The sequence below is a fragment of the Babylonia areolata genome, chromosome 8, assembly GCF_041734735.1.
Source record: "Babylonia areolata isolate BAREFJ2019XMU chromosome 8, ASM4173473v1, whole genome shotgun sequence".
In the NCBI taxonomy this organism is placed as follows: domain Eukaryota; kingdom Metazoa; phylum Mollusca; class Gastropoda; order Neogastropoda; family Buccinidae; genus Babylonia; species Babylonia areolata.
The window spans coordinates 28,592,662-28,615,161 of NC_134883.1; the positions used below are offsets into that span (position 1 = coordinate 28,592,662).

Below are 22,500 nucleotides of genomic sequence, written 5' to 3' on the forward strand. Positions count from 1 at the left end.
AAAACCAAATCTAATTTGCTGAGTATTCTTTTTTATTCTGATTTTTAAAAACAAGTTTTTAATGTTGTCAATGATATTGGGAGCCATATCAGATTTCCAAAGATTGATAATAAAAATACAATTCTGGATTTTTTTTAAGTGTCATCATTATACTTTTATAGAAGTATATGTTTAAGATTCAGAATTTTGTGTGTGCAGTATCATCCAAATTATTTCCATTGCTTTTTTGTTTAATCTTTAAACATTTGTCACAATATATGCCACATGCACACTCACAAGCACAAACCGGACTTATCAACACAAAAACAGAAAACAAGTTGTACAACCATTATCTTTATTTTAACTTCAATCATGAGCAGCACCTACATTTCAAGTATGAAAGACAGCCCTTATATGCCTGAAAATAACTGTGTGTGCATGTGGAAGAGTGTGGAGGAGGTGGGGTGAGGGGTGGTAATGGGGGAGGGACTGCACATGTGTGCATACATACGAGACTGAAAAAAATGCACACAAATATATGTGTAAAAAATGTTCACACATTAACTTTGCCTGATCAAATACATAAATATATATATATATATCAAAATAGTTGTACTTTCATCTCACTCTGATGTATATAAATAAAATCGTACAATCAACACACTGAATATTTACAGAAGCATTTCTCACAAAATACAGAACAGAAAAAATATGCAGCAATGTAATGCATGCAATCACATTTTATTTACAATCCATGGCTGCATACTTTTATAGGTACAGTGCACATTTATATTATCACTGTGCTTTTTTGTTGTTGTTGTTCTTGTTGTTTTTTCAAACCATTTCTCATCTTGTCTCTTTTCTCAATCATACTATTTCATTACACCTTATGAGCAGTCTGTCGCCATTTGAAGTGTTCAACACAGTGCATTTACACAGACACGCAGCAACTGGTTGTTTGGTAAGCTTCTGGGTCAAAGTGACAACAACGTTAACACTAAAGCAGATGATAAGACATGGAAACCAGTGAGCCTGCTTACAATAAAGTAAGAGGGTTTATTTTACAAATCAGATCCAGGAAGGTGCGTATATGTGTGTGTGCATGCACGTATGTGCTGTGTGTGAACAGAAGAGAGAGTACTGGTGGGAAATTTAGGTGGGGAGAGGAAGAGAAGGTGGAGAGAGAGAGGGTGGGAGGGGAAAGAGAGAAGGAGAAAGAGCATGCACTTCAAGCTTTCAACACCTGAACCACTGTAAACCAGTGAGGGAGACAAGAATTCTACATCAAAATAACTGTCAAAAGAGGAATGCTTGCTGTTGCCAGAGTCAAATCTGATTTTATCTTAACATCCAGCTGCCTGATAGATTGTAATAAAGATCAGGATTTTTTTTCTGCTCCTTCTCAAAGGCCTCAAACGGTGGTCTGCATGCTAAGTTTAAAAAAAAAAATGCAACCATAAAATGAGGTTCTTCATACAGCATGCACTTTTTTCACAGCATGTAAAAGAACGTACACAGTCTGCAAAATTACTATTCAAAAAACCACTTTAACAAAGAAACAAGTGTACCTGTGCATGCAAAAAGGAAAACAAGAAAAACTGCGGCCCGTGTGATTCTAGGAAGAGCAGCCCAAATTTCACACACAGAATTTTGTTGATATGAAACTTATACATGATTTAAAATAATATACAGAGAACTTGCTGTACCAATACCTCTAAAATGAGCACTAATGCTATGTTAATGTGTGTGTGTGTGTGTGTGTGAAAGAGAGAGAGAGAGATTTTATGCACAAAAGCTGTTTTATATATAATGCATTACTCTCATTTTAAAAGCTGTTTTACATATAATGAATTACTCTCAGTTTCATGCCTTCTGCACTCTTATCATAAACAATGCCAGAACACAGAAAAAAAAACACATGATTAAGTATCACAGTGTCTGAGAATAAAACTAAGCTTAACTATCACATCAACAAAGCCTTCAAACACACACACACACACACACACACGTGTGCATGCATGCACACAAACAAGTTTTAATAACTGGACTAGGTTTTCAGTGAGTCAAGTCTTCCAAAATCAAGGCATACTGAACCAATAAAACACTGCCATTGACAGGACAAAAAACACAAACGTGTAACTGCTGAACTAGCTGGAGAATACTACTGTGCTAGCCTTGTGTGAAACCAGTCTACTTCATTGTACTGACTCGGTTCTATCTAACTAAATTTGAATCACATTAGTGTCCGTTTTAAGGAGGTGTTAATCATAAAACAAATATACTGATCAATATATGCTACATCACATCCCCTAATCTGTATTTTATTTTATTTCTGATTAAAAAGGAAGTATGTGCCTGAACTAAACAAAGGTCCTATGCGCTGGTCTATCCTTGAGAGCATTCCGGAGTAAATCAATTAAGCTACAATTTGAAAATGATATCAGGGTTGTTGTGAAGTTGTTTTCCTCTATTAATATGATGTTGTTTTCCTCCATTATTTTGTAGTTTGATGTGATCACTTTGGCAAACTGGTAGGAAATGGCATAGACCTCTATGGAAAACCAAGCAACATAATTTGACACAAAATGCTTTTCTTCTGTGAGTGTTAGTCTGCCTGACAATGACTGGGTTACAAAGAGATAAGACCACTAATTTTGCTGTCTGAACATTGAGATCTTTCTGGTAGCTTCACTGCTTAAAGCACGTAATTATATCATTACTGTCTTTAATTTTAGGGCTACACTGCCCTGCCATGGTTTCTAATTTGTCGGCATTAATAGTTAAAATGCTTATGGTTTAAGATTCTTTTATAAGTCAAACCACAAATCTGAAAAAAAAGTTCTCTGCACAAGAGATTAATCAGTGAATCCTATGTGCTATCAATGCTATCTATTTCCAATTCTACTGTCAATTCAATTCAATTGTGAAACAGGCCATGCAAGAAAACAGACTATTTTACACACCAGAAATATAAATTTAAAAAAAGAAAAAAAAAAAAAGAACAATACAAAAATGATTCAAAATGTACATGAAAAAAAGCTTCATTTTGTCATCAAACAAAATCAAATAATGTAAGCTGACATACACGATTTATTTATTGTCTTCATCAACTCAGAGAATTCAATAATGTACACTGAATTTTGACACAAAAGCCACAGAAAAAAACAAGTGAACAATTATTCTTTCTGTTTAACATTACAGTTGTACAATTTTTAAAAGATTGTTGTCTCTGTTTACCGTTTTATTTGAGGTTGTTTTTTTTGTTTTTTTTCAATATAATAATCTGAAATCTGAAACAAAAACAACAACAAAAAGGTTTAACAGCTTATGATGAACTTAAAACTGCTGTGTGATGGAGATGGCAAAATGAAAGGGAAGGGAGACAACTGTGTGTGTGTTGGGGTAGGGAGGGGGTCTTTAGTGGATGAATCAACGTGTGACGATGCAATGGAAATTCATCCCGACACCAAACTACGGAACGCAGTGACCAGAAAGAAATGTTCCATTTATAGACCGTATCTAAATTCCATACAGAAACAACGGTCTGTAAGATAGCATCACATAATATCACATACATAACACATACTTTAATTAATGTGGACAGGCACAAAATACAACCATCTGGCAAACATTAAATATAATATCAAACAGTAATTTTTGCTCTTTCATTGCAGTGAAATTTTCCACACTCAGTTCATTCCTGGAGATGTTTCATATGCATTATCCATCAGGAAACCTATTCCCAAGCAGAGCAATTACCAACATGCCAAAAACAAAATGCAGACACTCAGACAATTTGATCAACTGTATATCAGTCCCCAGAAACTGCTCTCTGTCTACACCTCACATCCTCTTAATAAATTTCATGTGAAACAGTTTCGAGTTAACAAATAATGAGGCCAGGAGATAAATGATTTATCTCCTGGCCTCATTATTTGTTACTTTCCAGTTGTTCTGTATTGTGCATGCGTTCCGTGTGGCTTACTCAGGATTAAAGAGGCTATGCCAGTCTTGAATAAAAGCTAATTTGTGTTTGCACATTTCTTCTGTCTTTGCTGCTGTGTGCACATGTCAAATGATTGGTATAAGGACAGGCCCGTCGCTTCCTTTTTAGGAAGTGTCTGGGTTTGCTCCAATGTACCTTTTATTTATCTGTGTGCAAGCTGAATCGGTAGCGTAAGCAGCAATGACTTGAAGTTGTGTACCTTGTGAATGGAGAGAGTTACCACTCTTTACTATTTGTTAAAAAGTTTCGAGTTAGTTTATCCCCCGCCCCCCATCTTTTCCAACCATCACCATCTGGTCTTTTTTTTTTTTTTTGCAGTGCATTTCCTATTCCCATCTTTTAACCGAAAGACAAACAAGCAACAACAACAAAAAAGAAAGAGAAAAAACAAAAACAAAAAAAACACACAAAAGACACCACAAAAACCCAAGTCAGTCCGATAATAAAAAGGAATGGGTATCCATTTCCTGTCTTCTCTCATGGCCAATGTACATGTTCGCTGGAGTAGGTTGGCTGGTGAATGATGTATGTGGAAGAAATGAAATCTTAATCATTTATCCTGTGGGTAAAATCTGGCAACTGAAGCTCTGACCAAAACAACAGATTTACCAACAGAGTGAGCTGTTAAATGCAGTTCTAGCTACATCCAAAAAGTTGCAAAGAAGGACATACAAAATGTAGCCAACACATTCAAGTGAAAGTGACATCATGTGACCAGCACAGTTTTCATTTACTTCACACTGTATGTTGCCGTATACATTACAAATAACATTTTATTCCCCATCCACTTCAATGTTGTTTTTGCTCATCCCTCCCCTCCTGTTTGTGTTATCCTTCTCATTTGATCTTAGTATAAATATCTAAGATTCTCACCTCTTGGAAACATAAATAAAGGAGCTGAAAAAACAAGCTTGGAGTAAGTAAACCTAAAATAAGCCATGTCACTGGCAGCAGCAACCAACAGCAGCAGAATTTATTTACATCAAGTCTTTGTCATAGCCTTCACACTTTTTTATGGAGGGGTTCTTGTCCTTGTTCAACTGTTTTTTCACATTAGAACATATTTTGGCCACTCACAGTCTTTTCTTTCAGCATTGGGAGGCCTGGGGTTTGTTGAAGGTTTTCTCGTAGTGCTTTTCCTTCTGTTTAAAATAGTTCAAGACAGCAGACTCATCTTGCTCAATGGGGATGGGGTGGCAGTGACCATCCAGCCTGCCCCCACCTACTTGCCCTTGTACAGATGTTGTGTATGCCCCACCTGGGTAGCTGGCTTGGGAGACATTGACTGCATAGTTGTTCTCATTTTCTTCCACGTCTTCATTCTCAAAGTCATCATTGGCTTCATCAAACTCCTCCTCCTCCTCATCTGCTCCTTCCAGAGCTTTGCTATACAGGTCAAAGAAGTCTTTCTGGCGACGTAGGAGTGTTTCATTCGAGGAGCCTGGAGCTGTAACTTGTGCTGGAACTTGCATTTGACTCGATGCTGATGCAACACTGGATTCTTCCTGGCAAGAGTGACCAACAGAATGCGTAGCTGCCACAGATTCACTCCTGTGAGATGCAGAAAGACTGTAGGGTAGAGGTGTGACAGCCTGCTGATGGTCATCTGTGGACACACAGGCTTCCATGGCTTCCTTCTGGGAGCTGACCACATAGTCCAGTGTACTGACAGGGAAGGTGCCTTGGGCGCAGTGGTTCTCCCTGACCCTTGTCTGTGCAAACGTCAGGCTGGAGCAAGGGCCAGACATGCTGTTAGCAGCGTCAAACTGGTTCAGAGCCGCCAGTTTGTGAGGATCAGAGTCAGCAACACTGGGTGTGGAGGGCAGAGCGTGAGGCACAGAATTTGCTGCATCAAACTGCGTCAGTGCTGCCAACTTGCGAGGGTCTGACGGCAGAACGTTGTCTTCTTGTCTCTGATTTAAACAGTCACTCGAAGTTGTCACATTAGAGTTATCAAACAATCTAAGTTGGGCCAGCTTTTCGGGATCAGAAGCCAGATTGTTTTTCTGCAGGAACGCCTTGTGCTGTGTGTGGGCAAGGTCCTCCTGAACCTGGGCATGGCGAACCTGGTCATCAAACTGTTTGAGAGCAGCCAGCTTCTTGGGGTCTGACTGGAAGCTGTTGGACTCTTTCTCCTCAAAACGTCCATGAAGGTTCTCTTGATCAAACTGCTCCAGGGCTGCCAGCTTGGCCGGGTCAGGCTGGAGCAAGATCTCTGTGTCAACTCCGTCACCACACTGCACTGTCTCCTTTGTTGGCTGGCACTGGGAGAGGCGAGAGATCCTTCTCCTCTCTCTCTCGCTCTGACTGTCATAGGCCTGCTGCAGGCGGAAAGCTGGGGGCAGCGGCTGTCCTTTCTGGAAGTAGTCAATGGGACTGTGGTTGCTGGAGGACAGGACAGGGGACTGGCTTTGCTGACGGCTGGTGGAGGCGTCAGGGCAGGAGCTGGGCCCTGAGTTGACGTTGACTATCAGACAATTGTCTGGCTTCTCATGGGGCAGGTGCATGGCATAGTGCTTCTCTGTCGGGTGATCTTTGTTGACGTTGACGGAGAAGTTGTTGGAGGGTTTGGGGGGCAGGGAGCTGTGTGGAGGCATGGAGTGAGGGGGAGCCCCGGTCAGGTTGGGCACGCTGGCTCCCGCAGAGCTGGAGTGGGACATGTGACATGAGTGCTCTGAGCCAGGCAGACTTTCCATGCCCAGGTGTTCTGAAACATTACACACCCAACATGTTAGTTCTGAAACATCACACCCACCATGTCAATGTTCTGAAACGACACACACCCACCATGTCAGTGTTCTGAAACATCACCCACCCACCATGTCAATGTTCTGAAACATCACACACCATCATGTCAATGTTCTGAAACGTCACACACCATCATGTCAATGTTCTGAAACGTCACACCCATCATGTCAATGTTCTGAAACATCACACACCATCAATGTTAATGTTCTGAAACGTCACACCCATCATGTCAACGTTCTGAGATATCAAACCCATCATGTCAATGTTCTGAAACATCACACCCATCATGTCAATGTTCTGAAACATCACACCCACCATGTCAATGTTCTGAAACATCACACCCATCATGTCAATGTTCTGAAACATCACACACCATCAATGTTAATGTTCTGAAACGTCACACCCATCATGTCAACGTTCTGAGATATCAAACCCATCATGTCAATGTTCTGAGATATCACACCCATCATGTCAATGTTCTGAAACATCACACACCATCATGTCAATGTTCTGAAACGTCACACCCATCATGTCAATGTTCTGAGATATCACACCCACCATGTCAATGTTCTGAAACATCACACACCATCATGTCAATGTTCTGAAACATCACACCCATCATGTCAATGTTCTGAAACATCACACACCATCATGTTAATGTTCTGAAACGTCACACCCATCATGTCAATGTTCTGAGACATCACACCCATCATGTCAATGTTCTGAAACGTCACACACCATCATGTCAATGTTCTGAAACGTCACACACCCACCATGTCAATGTTCTGAAATGAAACGTCACACACCAATAATGTCAATGCCAAAGTGTTCTGAAACATCTTACACCTGTCATGTCAATGCCCTGGTGTTCTGAAACATTAAAACCCCATAATGTCAGTGTTCTGAAATATAACACACCATGTCAAGGTAACACAAACAACATTCTTCTTATTTTCTGACAACTTTTATCATGTCTTCTATCAGTTACACATGTCTTGTATCATCTGAATCACTGTATTAATCACTCCTGTCTTCTTCAACCACCCATGTCTTGCAAAGGAGGACCGCAAACCTTTTCCTTTTTTTAAGACTCCAGTAATCTATTTCTGGAAATCTGGTTTACAACAAGATGCCTTTTCTTAAGAATGTATTCTCATGTTTAAATCTCTATGGCAAAATTCACTTATTCAATGTCTCACAAAATTAACATATATCCTGAATGCACCTGGGTGATGTGCAAATCAAGTCATTTTGTGAACATCAAAAAATGATTGTGAATAACGCATATCACAGACAAAAGCCAACTTACTTATTCCAGTTTTCTGAGTGAAGAGCTCATCTGCTTCTGTCATCTTTTGCAGCAGCTGAAAAGAACAAAGCACTTGTGAAAATGCAGGTTAAAATAAATAAATAAACAAATAAATAAATAAATAAATAAGTGAATAAATAAATGACAGACTGAGGAACAGACTGATCTGTTTCTAAAAAATCTGAAACACTTCTGCACAGAAAATAGTTCTGCTGCACATGGTTGAGCAAACACCATGCTTCTATGGTTGTTCATTATGAGGAATTACTCTCGGAGAGCATGTATGCGTTCATTAATGCAGTGGCATGTGTGTGTGTGTGTGTGTGTGCGAGCGAGAGAGAGAGAGAGAAAGAGAGAGAAAGAGTGTGAGAGAGAGAGCGAGATAGAGAGCGTGCGTGTGCTTGTGTGTATGAGTGTGTGTGTGTGTGTGTGTGTGTGTGTGTGTGTGTGTGAGTGTGTGTCTGTATGTGTGTGTGAGTGCGCGCATGTGTGAGTGTGTGTATGTGTGTGTGTGTGTGTGTATGTGTGTGTGCACGCACGTGCGCTCGCCCATTTGTGCATTTGTGTGTACGTTTGGGGTGGGTGGGTGGGGGGAAGAGTAAAGTGTGCGTGTGTATGTGTGCATGCGTACACGTGTTTGTAGCCACTGACACACAACACAAAGCATAGGCAGGCACGTACCTGACTGCTGTCAGGTCTGTGACGCTTGAGGTGACTGGTGCAGACATCGGCGATGCTAAGAATGGCCTGGCACACTTCCCGCGGACACTCCCCACCACGCCGGTCCACTTTGCTCAGGCATGCCTCGTCTCCGCTCTCCCCTTTCAGGCTGCGGAAGTACTCCGCCTGCAACACAACACAGGATTACTCTGGTTCAGTGATGGACTGGTGCCTGTGTTGGAAAGAAAGAAAGAAGGCGTGCGTGCGTGCGTGTGTGTGGTGGTGTGGGTGTGGGTGTGTGAGCATGAGTGTGTGCGTGTGTGTGTGCACATCTCATGCCTCTTCTCCACCCACTCACATCCATCTGCTGATGGTAAACATGGCAAATCTCAGTTTACGTATGTAATATCTCTATTAAAGTCTGCAAATAGTTTACAAAACTTACAGTTTATTGGCAAAATATCTCCAACACTTACAATTATTACATCCTGTCTCTTTACAAGTTAATGAAACAGATTACAACTTGTTTTTACAATCATCTGTCCTACACTAAGTGTACTGACAGAAAATTACAGTTCATACACATCATCAATTCCAAACATTCCACAGATTACACAGCAGATAACTGAGTTCTGAAAGTAACATAAATGAAAATTAACATTAATGACAGGTATGGTGGTCAAATGGTTAGTTTCCTGAGTTTGATCACCGGTTCAGCGCACCTGGTGAGTGAAGAATGGAGATTTTTCCCATCTTCCAGGTCAACATATGTGTAGACCTGCTAGTGCCTGAACCCCCTTCATGTATATGTGCACGCAAAATGTCAAATATGCATGTTAAAGATCCTGTAATCCATGTTGGTGTTTGGTGGTTAATGGAAACATACTCAGTATGCATCAACCACAACAGAAGTCATCAGCAAGTTGATATTAGTCATGTAATGGAAAGAAAAAAAACAAAACAAAACAGTTTAATGTCCCATGTCCAGTTGTAAAAAAAAAAAAAAAAAAAAACAGAAAGAAGAAATGACCAATGCCCTGAGAGGTGTAACTCATCATATCTATTCATTTTACTTCTCACAACTTACCAGAAAGTGTTCTCCTTCTCGTCTTTCATCGAATGCCTTTTCTCCACTGAATACCTCCAGCAGAACCTGTCACATAAGTGCAATATGAATAAATGACCATAAGGCTTAAACCTGACACACTACTACCATACAATTTTCATTGGTATCATTTTGCAACATGACAGCATTAAAAAAAAAAGAAGATATATATAAATAACTGTATTTCATGATCCACAGTCAGCTGAAAGCCATCAATAACAAAATGTTTACGAAACAGTTCTGTTTCTCTGTATCAGTCAAACAAACACACGCACACACACAAACACATACACACCAGAATATTTTACAGTGATCACAAAAGGTCTTGTGACAACCTCAGAGTCCACCCAATGGCACCACAACCTCTGTAACAGAACTGAAAAAACAGAAGGAGTTCGAACCATCACTCACCACACCCATGGCAAACACGTCACTCTTGGTGGAGGGGCGACTGCCTGTCTGCACCTCGCGGGGCTGATAGGCTCGCGTGCCGTAGAGTTTGGTGGTGGCCTGGGCCCGTGTGATGTGGGTCAGGCGCGACGTTGTGCTCCCTCCCTCTCGGCCGTTCGCCTGCTGGGCCTGCCCCAGGTCTCCAATTTTGGCCTCCATGTGCTTGTCCAGTAGGATGTTGGCACTGGAAACAACAGGGTGAACCACTGTGAACGTGTGTGTGTCTGTTGTCTGTGTGGGTGAAACACGGAATACACCACTGTGAACGTCTGTGTGGGTGCAACATGGAATAAAGTATTGCAAATGTGTGTGTGTGTGTGGTGTGTGAGTGTGTGTGTGTGTGTGTGTGTGTGGGGGGGGGGGGGTGGTATGTGTGTAGTACATGCTTGATAATGTTCAGTTCACTGAGTATCAACATAAAAATGTCAGGCAGACAAGACTAAAAGTAATACAAACAATTCTCAATACAGAAAAAAAAAAGCACAGAGAGAGTAAGTGAGAGAAGAAGAGACAGACAAAGAGACAGTCACAGAAAGAGACAGAAGAAGGACAGAGAGTCAGAAAGCTAGACAGACAGACCGACACAGAATCAACTGACCTCTTGATGTCTCCATGAATGAGTGGCTGTTCCCCCATGGTGTGAAGGAAGTTCAAACCCTGACAAGCCCCGAGCAAAATGTTCAGGCGCTGAGACCAGACCAGTGGAGCAGTGTTTTTCTGTTCCAACACACAGAGCAAAACTTTCAGATGTCGTACACAAGGACAGAACATGAAAGCAAGAGGATAAAAAAAAAATATGGTTCTCAAACCAAATACTTTATCAAAAATATCAGCTTGTGTGCAATAATGTGATGAATTTGATTCTATTCTTTGAGCAGTAAAGTGTGACAAAAATGGAAATTTAATAATCAATTTGCTTGTCTAATGAATCAAGATTGTTGTTTATTTGTGTTTCTTTGCTTGTTTTCTAGGAACAAAAAAAAAGAAAAAAGAAAAGATCTTCTAATTCACAAAAAAAGTTCTTCTAAATCATAATGAACAGTTTCAATTCAATAAAACAAGCACACACAGAGTGACTTAGTGAGTGACAAAGAGAGAGAAATAGAGAGATAGACAGCTCCATCTACTTTTAAAGAGTTTTTTGCATAAATTCTTTATATCAACTCATCATCAAGTCAACTAAATTACACACAAATACACACATACACACACAAATTCAAAATATGCTGCATTTTTACCTTGCACAAAAGCCGGTCTTCCAGCGATCCATTGGGCATAAACTGGTAGATGAGGCACAGTGACTCCCCTTCCACAGCATAGCCATACAGTGTCACAATATTCTCGTGACGGAACCTGCACAAAAAGCAACCAGTAAGCTTTCTCTGTGTGTACATGTGTGTGTGTGTACATGTGTGTGTGTGTGTGTGTGTGTGTGTGTGTGTGTGTGTGTGTGTGTGTGTGTGTGTGTGCCTTTGCCTGTGCATGTGTGCATATGTCTGTCTGTGTGTGTGTTCAAGTGTGTGCTTGCGTGTGTGTGGACATGAATGAGTGCACCCTCAGAAACATATGGTTTTTTTCAAGTGAAATCACTCACACAGCCACACACACACTCATATAGCCAAGCAGTTCTTCTGTAGTACTAGTAGAATAGAAAATACAATTAAATGTATGAATTCCAGACAACCCATCATGAAGTTGTGCTGTTCCAAAGACAGTGTATATAAATGACACACACACACAAAAAAAAAAAACGACGACAAAAAACAATAGAGATCAAGACTGAGAAGAGTGGAACAATTCAACTTTAGCAAAAACACACAGCCATACACACTAAGATCAGTACTCACTTCAGCAGTGAAGTGAGTTCCCTCTTGATCTGTGTTGATCTTTCCACCACCGTTTCCTGGCCATCTGCCTGAAAAGACATTGCACCTGCACATAAAGCTAGGTGACCTCTAAACATCTTAAAAACAACAACAAAATTCCTTTTACAGAAGACTGTCCAGTCAAACACTTTCACCTGAAAAAATAAAATTCCTAAAAAAAAAAGAAAAAAGAAGTCAATTCTTACCATGTGAAAAGGACCAGTCAATACTGATCTTTTTGCTATGATGATATATGCTGAATTGTTAAATTGAGAACGCAATGGTAAACCATCATCATAAAGGACTGTGGAATATCAATCAGAAAAAGCATTCATTTTTGATGAATAGGTCATCATGTTTCCACATAGTTACCTTATTTTGTCTTTGCAGAAAGATAAGAAGGTGTTGGGCATGACAAGGATATCCTTAGCAAAAACATGTATATCTCAGTAATTGTACTACTGATATAATGTAACTGAAAGTTTGTTTCACAGCTGGAAGCTATAGCATTATATGAAAATAATAACAGTCCTCCTATATTTACTCTTCATCTATTTTGATTAGATCATTTTGAGAACGACACCAGTGAATGCAACCCACCATTCATATCATCCACACGTTATTACTTGCAACACATGCATTCATTTAGCTTAACTTTGAGACAGGTGAGAAGTTAATTTTTGAAACCTAGATAGCATGGGCACACACACACACACACACACACAAACAAGTATCAACACCCTCACACACAAACACATGCACTCACTTACACCCACACACCCCTACATTTCACACACACACACAAACAAACAAGCACCAACACCCCCACACACAAACACATTAACACAAACACACAATCACGCACACACATCAGCAATGGGGTTGATTTCATAACCAACTGAAGGAAAAGTTTTTAAAATATAGAGGGACATTATTCCCTGAGAATATTATTAAAGAAAAGATACCAAATCCATCAGCATGCTATACAAGATTAATAACCCTCTACTTTCTTCCGTATAAAACTTGATGCGCTGATGACAAAGTATAGTAAAAATGTTACATGCATCTGTGGTAAGCAGTTCAGTTTGCATCATTGTTTGTTTCAATGTCAGCAGTTACGTACCTTCTTGCCTAAGTATTTCAAAGAAAACAACTACTCTGCAGATGATTTTTCGAAAGTTCTTTCTGACGAGGTTCTTATGGTCGAACTTTCACAGGCATTAGTTGATAGCCCTATTTCTACATTCCTTTAATATTCTTCAGAATTGTGTTAATGGTTTCTGATTATTATTATCATTATTGAACTGTTACTGTTAAATGTTATTGCATGCTAGGTATGCATTTTTTTGTAGATTTCTACCTTTTCTGTTGTCCTCTTCCCTCCCCCACCTCCCGACCCCCATCCCCTGTTTTTTGGGTGTTTTTTTCTTTTTTTTTTTTTTTTTATCGTCTAATATCACTGATAGTGAAAAGGCGATAAACTAGAGAACGAACGATACACAAACACATATAAACACACACACACACACAGTAACTAAACCCACCTCTGCCATTTTCTTCACAGCACATTTGTTGTTGCGCAGCACCCCAAAGTAGACCTTCCCAAAGGCCCCCTCGCCCAGCTTGTTGCGCTCGCTGAACCCACCAGTAGCCTGCACCACCTCAGAGTAGCTGAAAGAGGCGGACCCCATGAAGGCCATCTGCACGTCAAACGAACTCTCCAGACCCGGCAGTGAGGACATGCTGGAGGAGAAGGGGGTCTCACAGAGGGGGGAGGAGGAAGACGACGGGGAGGAGGTCTGGTTCTGAGAGGGAGCCCGGCCCAAAGAGGTGGAGGAGGAGGAGGTGGGCCCTGAGGTGGACAACCCGCCAGGCATCTGCCTGATCATGTTCTGCACCAGGTTCACATTGGAGGGACCGGGGAGGCACTGGGTGCCAGGGTTGGTGGGCTTCATCATGGGAGCCATGATGGACGATGGGGTCTTGGCAGCGTCCGTCTTGCTGATGGCGGAGGTGGAGGTGGTGGAGGAGGAGGGGGAGGAGAAGGGCATCTGCTTGCCAGGGTAGTACTTGTCTGTCTGCTGGCACTTCATGCTGATGTTGACGTCTGAACTGGATGCCTGTTGGCGGTTGAAGTTGATGCTGTTCACACTGTTGTTGTTGCTGGTGCTGGTGCTGGTGTTGGTCTTCTTGGACACTGCCACAAAGGAAAGGCCCAATCTTTTTATTTTACTTCTTATGAACACATCATCAGTTCACACATAAAATCTTGAGACACAATTTTTACTCCTTATGAATATACTGTCACGTCACAAGTAAAATGTCAAGACCAAATCTTTATTCCTGATGAATACATTGTCAATTCACATGTTAAGTGTCAAGACCAAATCTTTACTCCTTATGAATACATTGTCAATTTACACGTAAAATATCAAGGCGCAGTCTTTACTCATTATCAATGCACTGTCAATTCACACATAAAATATCAAAATCCAAGTGAGAAACAATCAATTTGAACAATAGACAAAAAAAAAAGATATCAAACCATCAGGGTTTTTTGTTGTTTTTTTGTGTGTGTTCTTTTAATTTTTTTTTTTATTGCTTATTTATTATTTTTTTTTTTTTACAAAACTTAAATAGAGAATGTTTCACCAACGTCTCATATATAACAGCACAAGAGAGATGAGATTAGAGCTTGGCCTGTAGGGCATGAGTTAAAAAACAAACAGTGGTGCAAAACTTAAAGTAGCAAATCACGAAAGGCAATAGCATTTGGAACATTTTTTTTTCTTCTATTCTATATGATAAGTGAGGATGAGGATGATGACAATGCAGAATACTGCTCTGGAAGTCCACTAAGGATTGGGACAATACAACTAGGTTGTGGTTTACTGTTCCTTACATTCTGTTTCCCATTGTCAACCACGATCCAAAAATACAGACACCTGCAGTGCTGATCAGGAAATTTAAGCAATCACACACATATCTCTGAAGTGGATGATCCGTAAATTTTTGGTCCCAGTCTTCTCATCTGAGCCAACAGCACACTCAGCTCTGAGTAGGAGCTGACAGCTAACTAAAATATCCACATCTCCACATTTGATGGAACTCGAACTTGCACCCTCCCACCCAGTTGTCAGTCTCTGGCACTACCCATTTTGCCACAGTGGCTGATTTGTGTGTGTGCTTTTCAATGCCATCTGCATATAATATGCAGCCAACCATCAAACAATAAACAATGCCTTTACCAGAACAGCAACAGAAACAGAATCCCATCAAACAAAACCACGCTTACAACTGAACAAACATGTCTGTTTTCCCACACTCCACTTTCTCCCAGACAAGCGGGCTAAAAGAATAGTTTAAAAAAAACTCACCTGGAGACTTAAGGCCCTTCAGAGAGTTGGACATATCCATGGACACGTCAGGCAGACCCTTTAGCCCATTATCCCCAAAGGATGGGTTTGAAGGGATGTTAACTGTTGGGACAAAATATGAATTGATATTACATTCATACAGTATATTATGAACACAGGGAAAATATCACTGAATATCTGTGAGTTTAAGACATTTTCTCAGAATATGAATATACTTCTATCTGGAATTTATATCAGTTTTATCTGAACAGATTGGTAGGATGGTAGTAGAAGGAAAAAAACAAACAAACAACCCCCCCCCCCCTCCCCCCCCCCCAAAAAACCACTTCTAATTCTATCCTGTTTTTTGTTTTTGTTTTTGCATAAATTAATTACTAGCCCACAGTCTTGTATCAGATTACAATTGTTAATATAAGCTAGCCATTTCAAGTGAATCATTGTTACAAAGGGAATGTGTGGTAATCATAATAACATTTTTTTTTTTTTAAAAGGTGGTGTTACCATAAAGATCTAAAGTTTAAAGTCACTAAGATCGTCACAACTTATTTAATTGTAACTGTGACAAAACTTCAAGTCTCTGTATGAAAATAAAATACTTTCGTAGAGTTACCTGTTCAAACTCCAACAGAACTAATCATTAATCAGTAGTGGAGTTACCAGTACAAAATAAAACAAAACTACTTCTCCACCAGTCTCCACGATAGAGGATGGCTTCGATACATGTATAACATGCCGCTGAAAGGAACTGCCGAAAGTCGAGAAAGATAGAATCAGTGTTCAGAATAGTTGCAGAGTCTGAATCAAAAGATTTCTTTGGTGTTTACTTCGTTGATGATATGCAAGAGTGTGGCACATTTTAGTTAAATTGAGATCTGATCAAGAGAAGCAAAAGCACACATTTATGTGCAGGACCATTTTTATTGTCATTTATGCAACCATACTGATACTTTGTTTTCTGGATGTGCTCATGTTTCAATAACCCACATGTATAGATAACAATATCTTCAAAGTACATTAGAACTTTTTCCTAGAATGACATCAAACAGGTCCACACATTAAGCTGGCATGGCACTTGAGTAAATTATAGACATTATGCAACTGTGGAGGTGTGGATTTCCCCAAAGCAGAGTGAAGTGGTATCCTAAAACAATGGCATTCAACTAACGCACATGACACTTACATATTGTAGATCATGTGATGTCTTTCAGCTGTACTGCTTTGTATTAACTGGACCATAATGTGAGTCAGCATTAACAGTGTTTCCACATAACACAAAAAGTTCAGTAATGACTAAGTTCTATTTTCCATGTTCATCATGACACAGCAAACAATAGCCACATAGTCTGTACATACCATCACACACACATATAATTTGCAAACCATTTCACACACCAAGTGTGATGGACAAATTCAACCACAAATTTCGAGTGCAGGGTGACCTGAGGGGGGCATCAGGGGCAGGAATAAGGGGGTGTTTTTCCTGACCCATCATTTTTTAAATGACCCATTTATTTTGTGGTGAATAGTCAGATGTCCCATGGTATCCTGAACCAAACCTAAACTCTCTCAAAATATATCTTGTGTATACACATGCACATCTATCTAGATAGATTGACAGAACTATAGATATAGATATAGATGCATACAGTACAAATTTATAAACATTTTGTTGATGACAGGGCAAATCTGGTTTGGATATATCAGTCCCTGTGACATGAAACTGCATACTGGTCAGTGCCTAATTTTTTTTTTTTTTTTAACATATTCATTTTAATTCAAATGTGAAAAAAAGATTGTGAGAAAAGAAACCTACTCAGGAAATGTGACTGTCTAGCAGAACCATATAAGATGAAAAGATGAATTCAGAACACAAAACAATGACACATTACATCTCCATCTGTGTAATGACTAATTAATCATACAAAATCCATGTGCACATGTACTTGTAAACATTCACACACACACACACACACACACACTTATACTTAATGTGGAACAGAAAAAAAGAATTTTTATCACTGAAGCAGAAAACACTCACCATAATCCTCCAGTATTTTCATCTCTCTGTAGCGACCCAGGTTACTGAGGCGGCTGTACAACTGACGAACTGTGGTGTTACGACTACCCAACTCCCACAGCAGACTGCGACTTGGACTGCCTTGAGTCCGTGAACCTTCCAACTCTAACAGTCGGATCTTGTCGAAGGAATACCCTGTTTCCGCAGCTGTAACACAAAACCACTCTATGCCAATAACATTAACAACAGCACTAGCAGCAACACCATTCAGTTAAAAGTATGATGCAACAAAATAATAACAACAAGGAAGAAGTTTTAAAAAGTGTTGTTGATATCACTAGTTTTTAAAGTAAATCTGCATCAGTACATGAACAGATGAAGAAGAAAAACAAAATGTTAAAAACCAAGAATGAGAGAACACCCAATGTAATATTAAGTCAATCAATCAATCAATCAGTTCAGCAACTCACACCTGAGAACCTGACAGAACAGAATACACTCACAGTCTGTAAATCATTAAATATTATCAAATACAACTATTACAAGCAAGCATATTGAACTTGTGAGTTCCAAGTTGTTCAATTTCAAGCTTTAAAAATTTACAAACAGCTGTCAGTCTACGTTTTATACATCTAAAGTACTTTGTACACACATGGAAACTATTAACTAAGAAAGTGTGCAGACACCAAAAAGTACTATCTTTCAATGGTTATGTGTTAACTCCCCATCATCATTTTAGGAATGACTTCATATCTAAAGCTAAATGACGAAACCTGCCATGGTTAACAAGCTGTACACCTTCAGAAACAGAAACCTAATTTTGTTGTTCTACATTTTGTTTTGGACACATTTTTTTTTAACATTAAGCTACTGAATACTAATACTGGAACAGGTTGATACTTAGGATATATCAACAGAAATCTGACTAAAGAGTTTGACAATGTTTCAGTTTCATTTTAATACCTTTTATTACCAAATATCCAAATGAGCTGAAAACTGTTCAAATTCCTTTACCAGCACTTTCAAGCTTTCTAATGACACAAACACTTCAATCAGTAAAACTGTAAATAAACTATGATAAAAGCTGTAACATTACTGATGATCTATTATTATGTACACAGGTGAATGTAAATTAAACAATTCATGTTTTGTATAGCCTGTAACCATGCAGTGATCTATACCCTTGATCCTATTTGCCTTGATTAATAATTCCCAACCACCACCACCCCTGTTATAGTGTTCACAAAATATTTTTAGTATTTTCTTCATGGGCAATTCTTTAGAACAGCATTTTTGTGATATATCAGTAGATGGCAAATAATCAATGTCACCAAAAGTAAACATGCATTTTTACTTATGCACCATTACCCCATTCTTATTTTCTTTTGTTTTTCTTCTTCTTCTTTTTTTGCTTTATTTTAAATTCTAGGTCTACATAATTACAGTCTCTCTTCTTAATTAATTTTTCCTTTTCATGTCCAAAATTACTCAAGTGATGGCTCTGCTGTTTAAATGGGATCAGTTGCACTGCTTCAAGATTCTGTATGAGATCTTGGGTAAATCTAACACACTGAGTTCAAGAAGGATATTACAGGCATGTCTGAAAAATAGGGAAGGTTGGGTGGTAAAGTGTGAAGGAGAAGGGGTTGGCTCAGACCTGGAACAAAAACTGGGAGTCTAGTATAACTGTATATGTATTGAAACCACCCGGGACTTTGGTTCAGCACTTAATCAAACTGGGGAGTGGGGAGGGCTGGGGTGGAAGATGGAGAGAAGGCAGCTGGACTTTATTAAAATCGATAGACAAATCACAAGACTGCTTTCCATAATTATTTGGTTCGTTGTGTGTTTTGGTGGTGGTGGTGTTGTTATTGTTGTTGTTGCTGCTGCTGTTGTTGAGTGTAGTGCTATGATGGTTTTCTGGTTCACCTAATTAAAGAAATTCCCTTTCGATGTATATCTCATAGGCACATAGTTTGATGTATGGTGATGGTCATCTTGGAGCCACAGCTGTCTGTGTGCACAGCCGCAGACAGAACTTGAGCAACTTGAACTGACTCGATCAATCATTCAACGTGACAGAGTTGCTTTGCAGACATCACCGAGGATTACTTTCACAATAATCTTTTAACTATATTCCATTGTAAACAACTTCGCATCCTTTGTCCTTATCGGTGTATCCTGGAACGGGTCATCAAATGTCACTGAACAGCTGAACAACTATTCGGGCACGCAATGTGTGACGTCTATTTCGTTCTGAGAGGAGGTCGGACAGGCATTCATTTACACCCGAAGAAGAAGTTGTAACATGAACGTACTCACCCAGTTTCTCCCATCCTTTATCGGCATCCAAGGACTGATAGATGTTGAGAAGAACACTGAAAGGAATATCCACAATGTACTTTTCTGCGCGTTGATCGTCTCCAGCCATGATGATGTCGTCTGCGTCGAAACAACATGACCTGAAAACAGAAAATGAGAGAGGCGCGCTGTGACTGGGTGGTTTTCCCTAGTGACGTCAGTTCGTGCATATGCATAAACTGAACTTCCGGGTTCGAAGGACTTTTTTTTTTTCTTTTCTTTTTTTTTTCCGAGGTGGTCGGTCACGATTGGTATTATTCTCGGAAGAAATCCTTATGTCACAGAACACGACACACCTGCGACCACAGCGTTTGCGCACAAACTGACACACAAACACACTCGTGTGTACACACAAAATATATCCAACGAACGCAAACGCGCACGCACCTGCAAGCTCGATCGCGAGGGTCTGTGAACAACTGCAGGCCTCAACCATGGACACTAGAATTCCATGAGATATTAGCGTCAAAGCCTCAACGATGCCTGAACATGAGAAAATTTCTATACTTTTCTTAGAAACCAATGCCAAAATTTAATATTCAACCCGGCAAACTCGTGCAGTGAGTGGCGAGACGCTGTCGTGCACACACTCACTCACTCACACACACACACACACACACACACACACACACACACACAAACACACACACACACACATACACACATACACACACACACACTACACACAAACACACACACACACACTGACACACATCCGGGCACTGACACACATGCACACACACACACTGACACACATCCGGGCACTGACACACACACACATGCACACACACACACACACACCACTGGCACCACCAAACCTGACTGCACTGACACGACTAAACAATGCGTGTTTGTGTGTGTGTGTGTGTGTGTGTGTGTGTGTGTGTGTGTGTGTGTGTGTGTATGACAGTGTGTCAGTGTGTGTACTGACGTGTGTGTGTGTACGTGTCCCCGTTACAAATACAACGGCATCTACTGAATAGGCAATAGCCTACACGTACGTTACATCGGCGAGATGCTATACCTTATAATCCCATGCGCCTGACTCAGTGATCCAATCGGATCAATGTCACGTCAGTCTGCCCGCCTACACCGTTACTGCTCTCAGTCACCTGACGGCAGTCACTGAGTGGCCGCGACTGAGTTAATTGTTAGTCATACGTGCATGGATCCTCTTATGGTTAAACAAAAAAAAAAAAAAAAAAAAAAAAAAGGATCCAAAGACTGACAAACAAACAAACAACCCCCCCCCCCCCCCAAAAAAAAAAAAACAACAACCATAGGACTGAGAAAGAGCGCCCACATGATAAACTTCCCCCCGGCCGCCGCAGCGGCTTTTACTCGGCACAGTCCCGGCACACGGCCTACGCACACTATACCGTATCGAATCAACTGATTGAAAATCGGAGAGAGAGATGAGAGAAACGAAACGAAACGAAACGACTGAAACGAATTTTTATTTTACGAGGGTAGTCACAGATCGAGTACTAGTAAGCACGACAGCTGGTTTTTTTTTTTTTTTTTTTCATCCAGCCCTCAAGCGCGGAAGAGAGAGAGAGAGAGAGAGAGAGAGAGAGAGAGAGAGAGACAGAGACAGAGACAGAGACAGAGACAGAGACAGAGACAGAGAGACAGAGAGAGACAGAGACAGAGACAGAGACAGGCGCGGAAGAGAGACAGAGACAGAGACAGAGAGAGAGAGACTCGGGGAGAGACAGACACGGAACACATATACTCAGTGAGAGAAGTCAAGAGATTGAAGAGAGAGATTCAGTAGTGAGACAGAGAGACACTGAGACAGACAAAGACACATTCATAGACCGTGAGATCGACTAACAGACAGACAAAGAGACTCTCTCTCTTACACACACACACACACACACACACACACACACACACACACACACACACACACACACACACAGATAGATAGATAGATAGAGAGAGAGAGAGAGAGAGAGAGAGACAGAGAGAGAGACAGAGAGAGAGAGACTCGGGGAGAGACAGACACGGAACACATATACTCAGTGAGAGAAGTCAAGAGATTGAAGAGAGAGATTCAGTAGTGAGACAGAGAGACACTGAGACAGACAAAGACACATTCATAGACCGTGAGATCGACTAACAGACAGACAAAGAGACTCTCTCTCTTACACACACACACACACACACACACACACACACACACACACACACACACACAGAGAGAGAGAGAGAGAGAGAGAGAGAGAGAGAGACTCGGGGAGAGACAGACACGGAACACATATACTCAGTGAGAGAAGTCAAGAGATTGAAGAGAGAGACTCAGTACGTGAGACAGAGAGACACTGAGACAGACAAAGACACATTCATAGACCGTGAGATCGACTGACAGACAGACAAACAGACTAACACACACACACACACACACACACACACACACACACACACACACACACACACACACACAGAGAACCAGCCACACACTGAAATAGACAGACTGGCAGACAAGACACCGAGACTGACGGACAGACAGACAAGTCACACAGACAGACGAAAGTGACTGGGGCAAAGAGTGATAGCTGCACAGATGATAACAGCCAGTCAGTGTCAGCAAGTGAAAAGGATTAGGGGAATCCCCCAC

The 22,500-nt window shown here is 40.5% G+C and overlaps 1 protein-coding gene across 3 annotated transcripts in view; it reads right to left on the minus strand.

Moving 5' to 3' along the window:
* Positions 1–315: 315 nt before the first annotated feature.
* Positions 316–22,500, minus strand: part of LOC143284709 (uncharacterized) — a 50,640-nt gene continuing 28,455 nt past the window's right edge. For all 3 annotated transcript variants that reach the window (XM_076591643.1, XM_076591642.1, XM_076591644.1), the window contains exons 3-14: positions 19,839–19,978; positions 17,538–17,723; positions 15,500–15,601; positions 13,667–14,319; positions 12,105–12,172; positions 11,496–11,610; positions 10,856–10,974; positions 10,219–10,441; positions 9,790–9,855; positions 8,724–8,888; positions 8,043–8,097; positions 316–6,692 (exon numbers count right to left, since the gene is read on the minus strand). In XM_076591643.1, the coding sequence (XP_076447758.1) occupies positions 5,074–6,692; positions 8,043–8,097; positions 8,724–8,888; positions 9,790–9,855; positions 10,219–10,441; positions 10,856–10,974; positions 11,496–11,610; positions 12,105–12,172; positions 13,667–14,319; positions 15,500–15,601; positions 17,538–17,723; positions 19,839–19,978 (3,511 nt within the window). In that variant the 3' untranslated portion in view covers positions 316–5,073. The remainder of the gene's footprint in view (positions 6,693–8,042; positions 8,098–8,723; positions 8,889–9,789; positions 9,856–10,218; positions 10,442–10,855; positions 10,975–11,495; positions 11,611–12,104; positions 12,173–13,666; positions 14,320–15,499; positions 15,602–17,537; positions 17,724–19,838; positions 19,979–22,500) is intronic.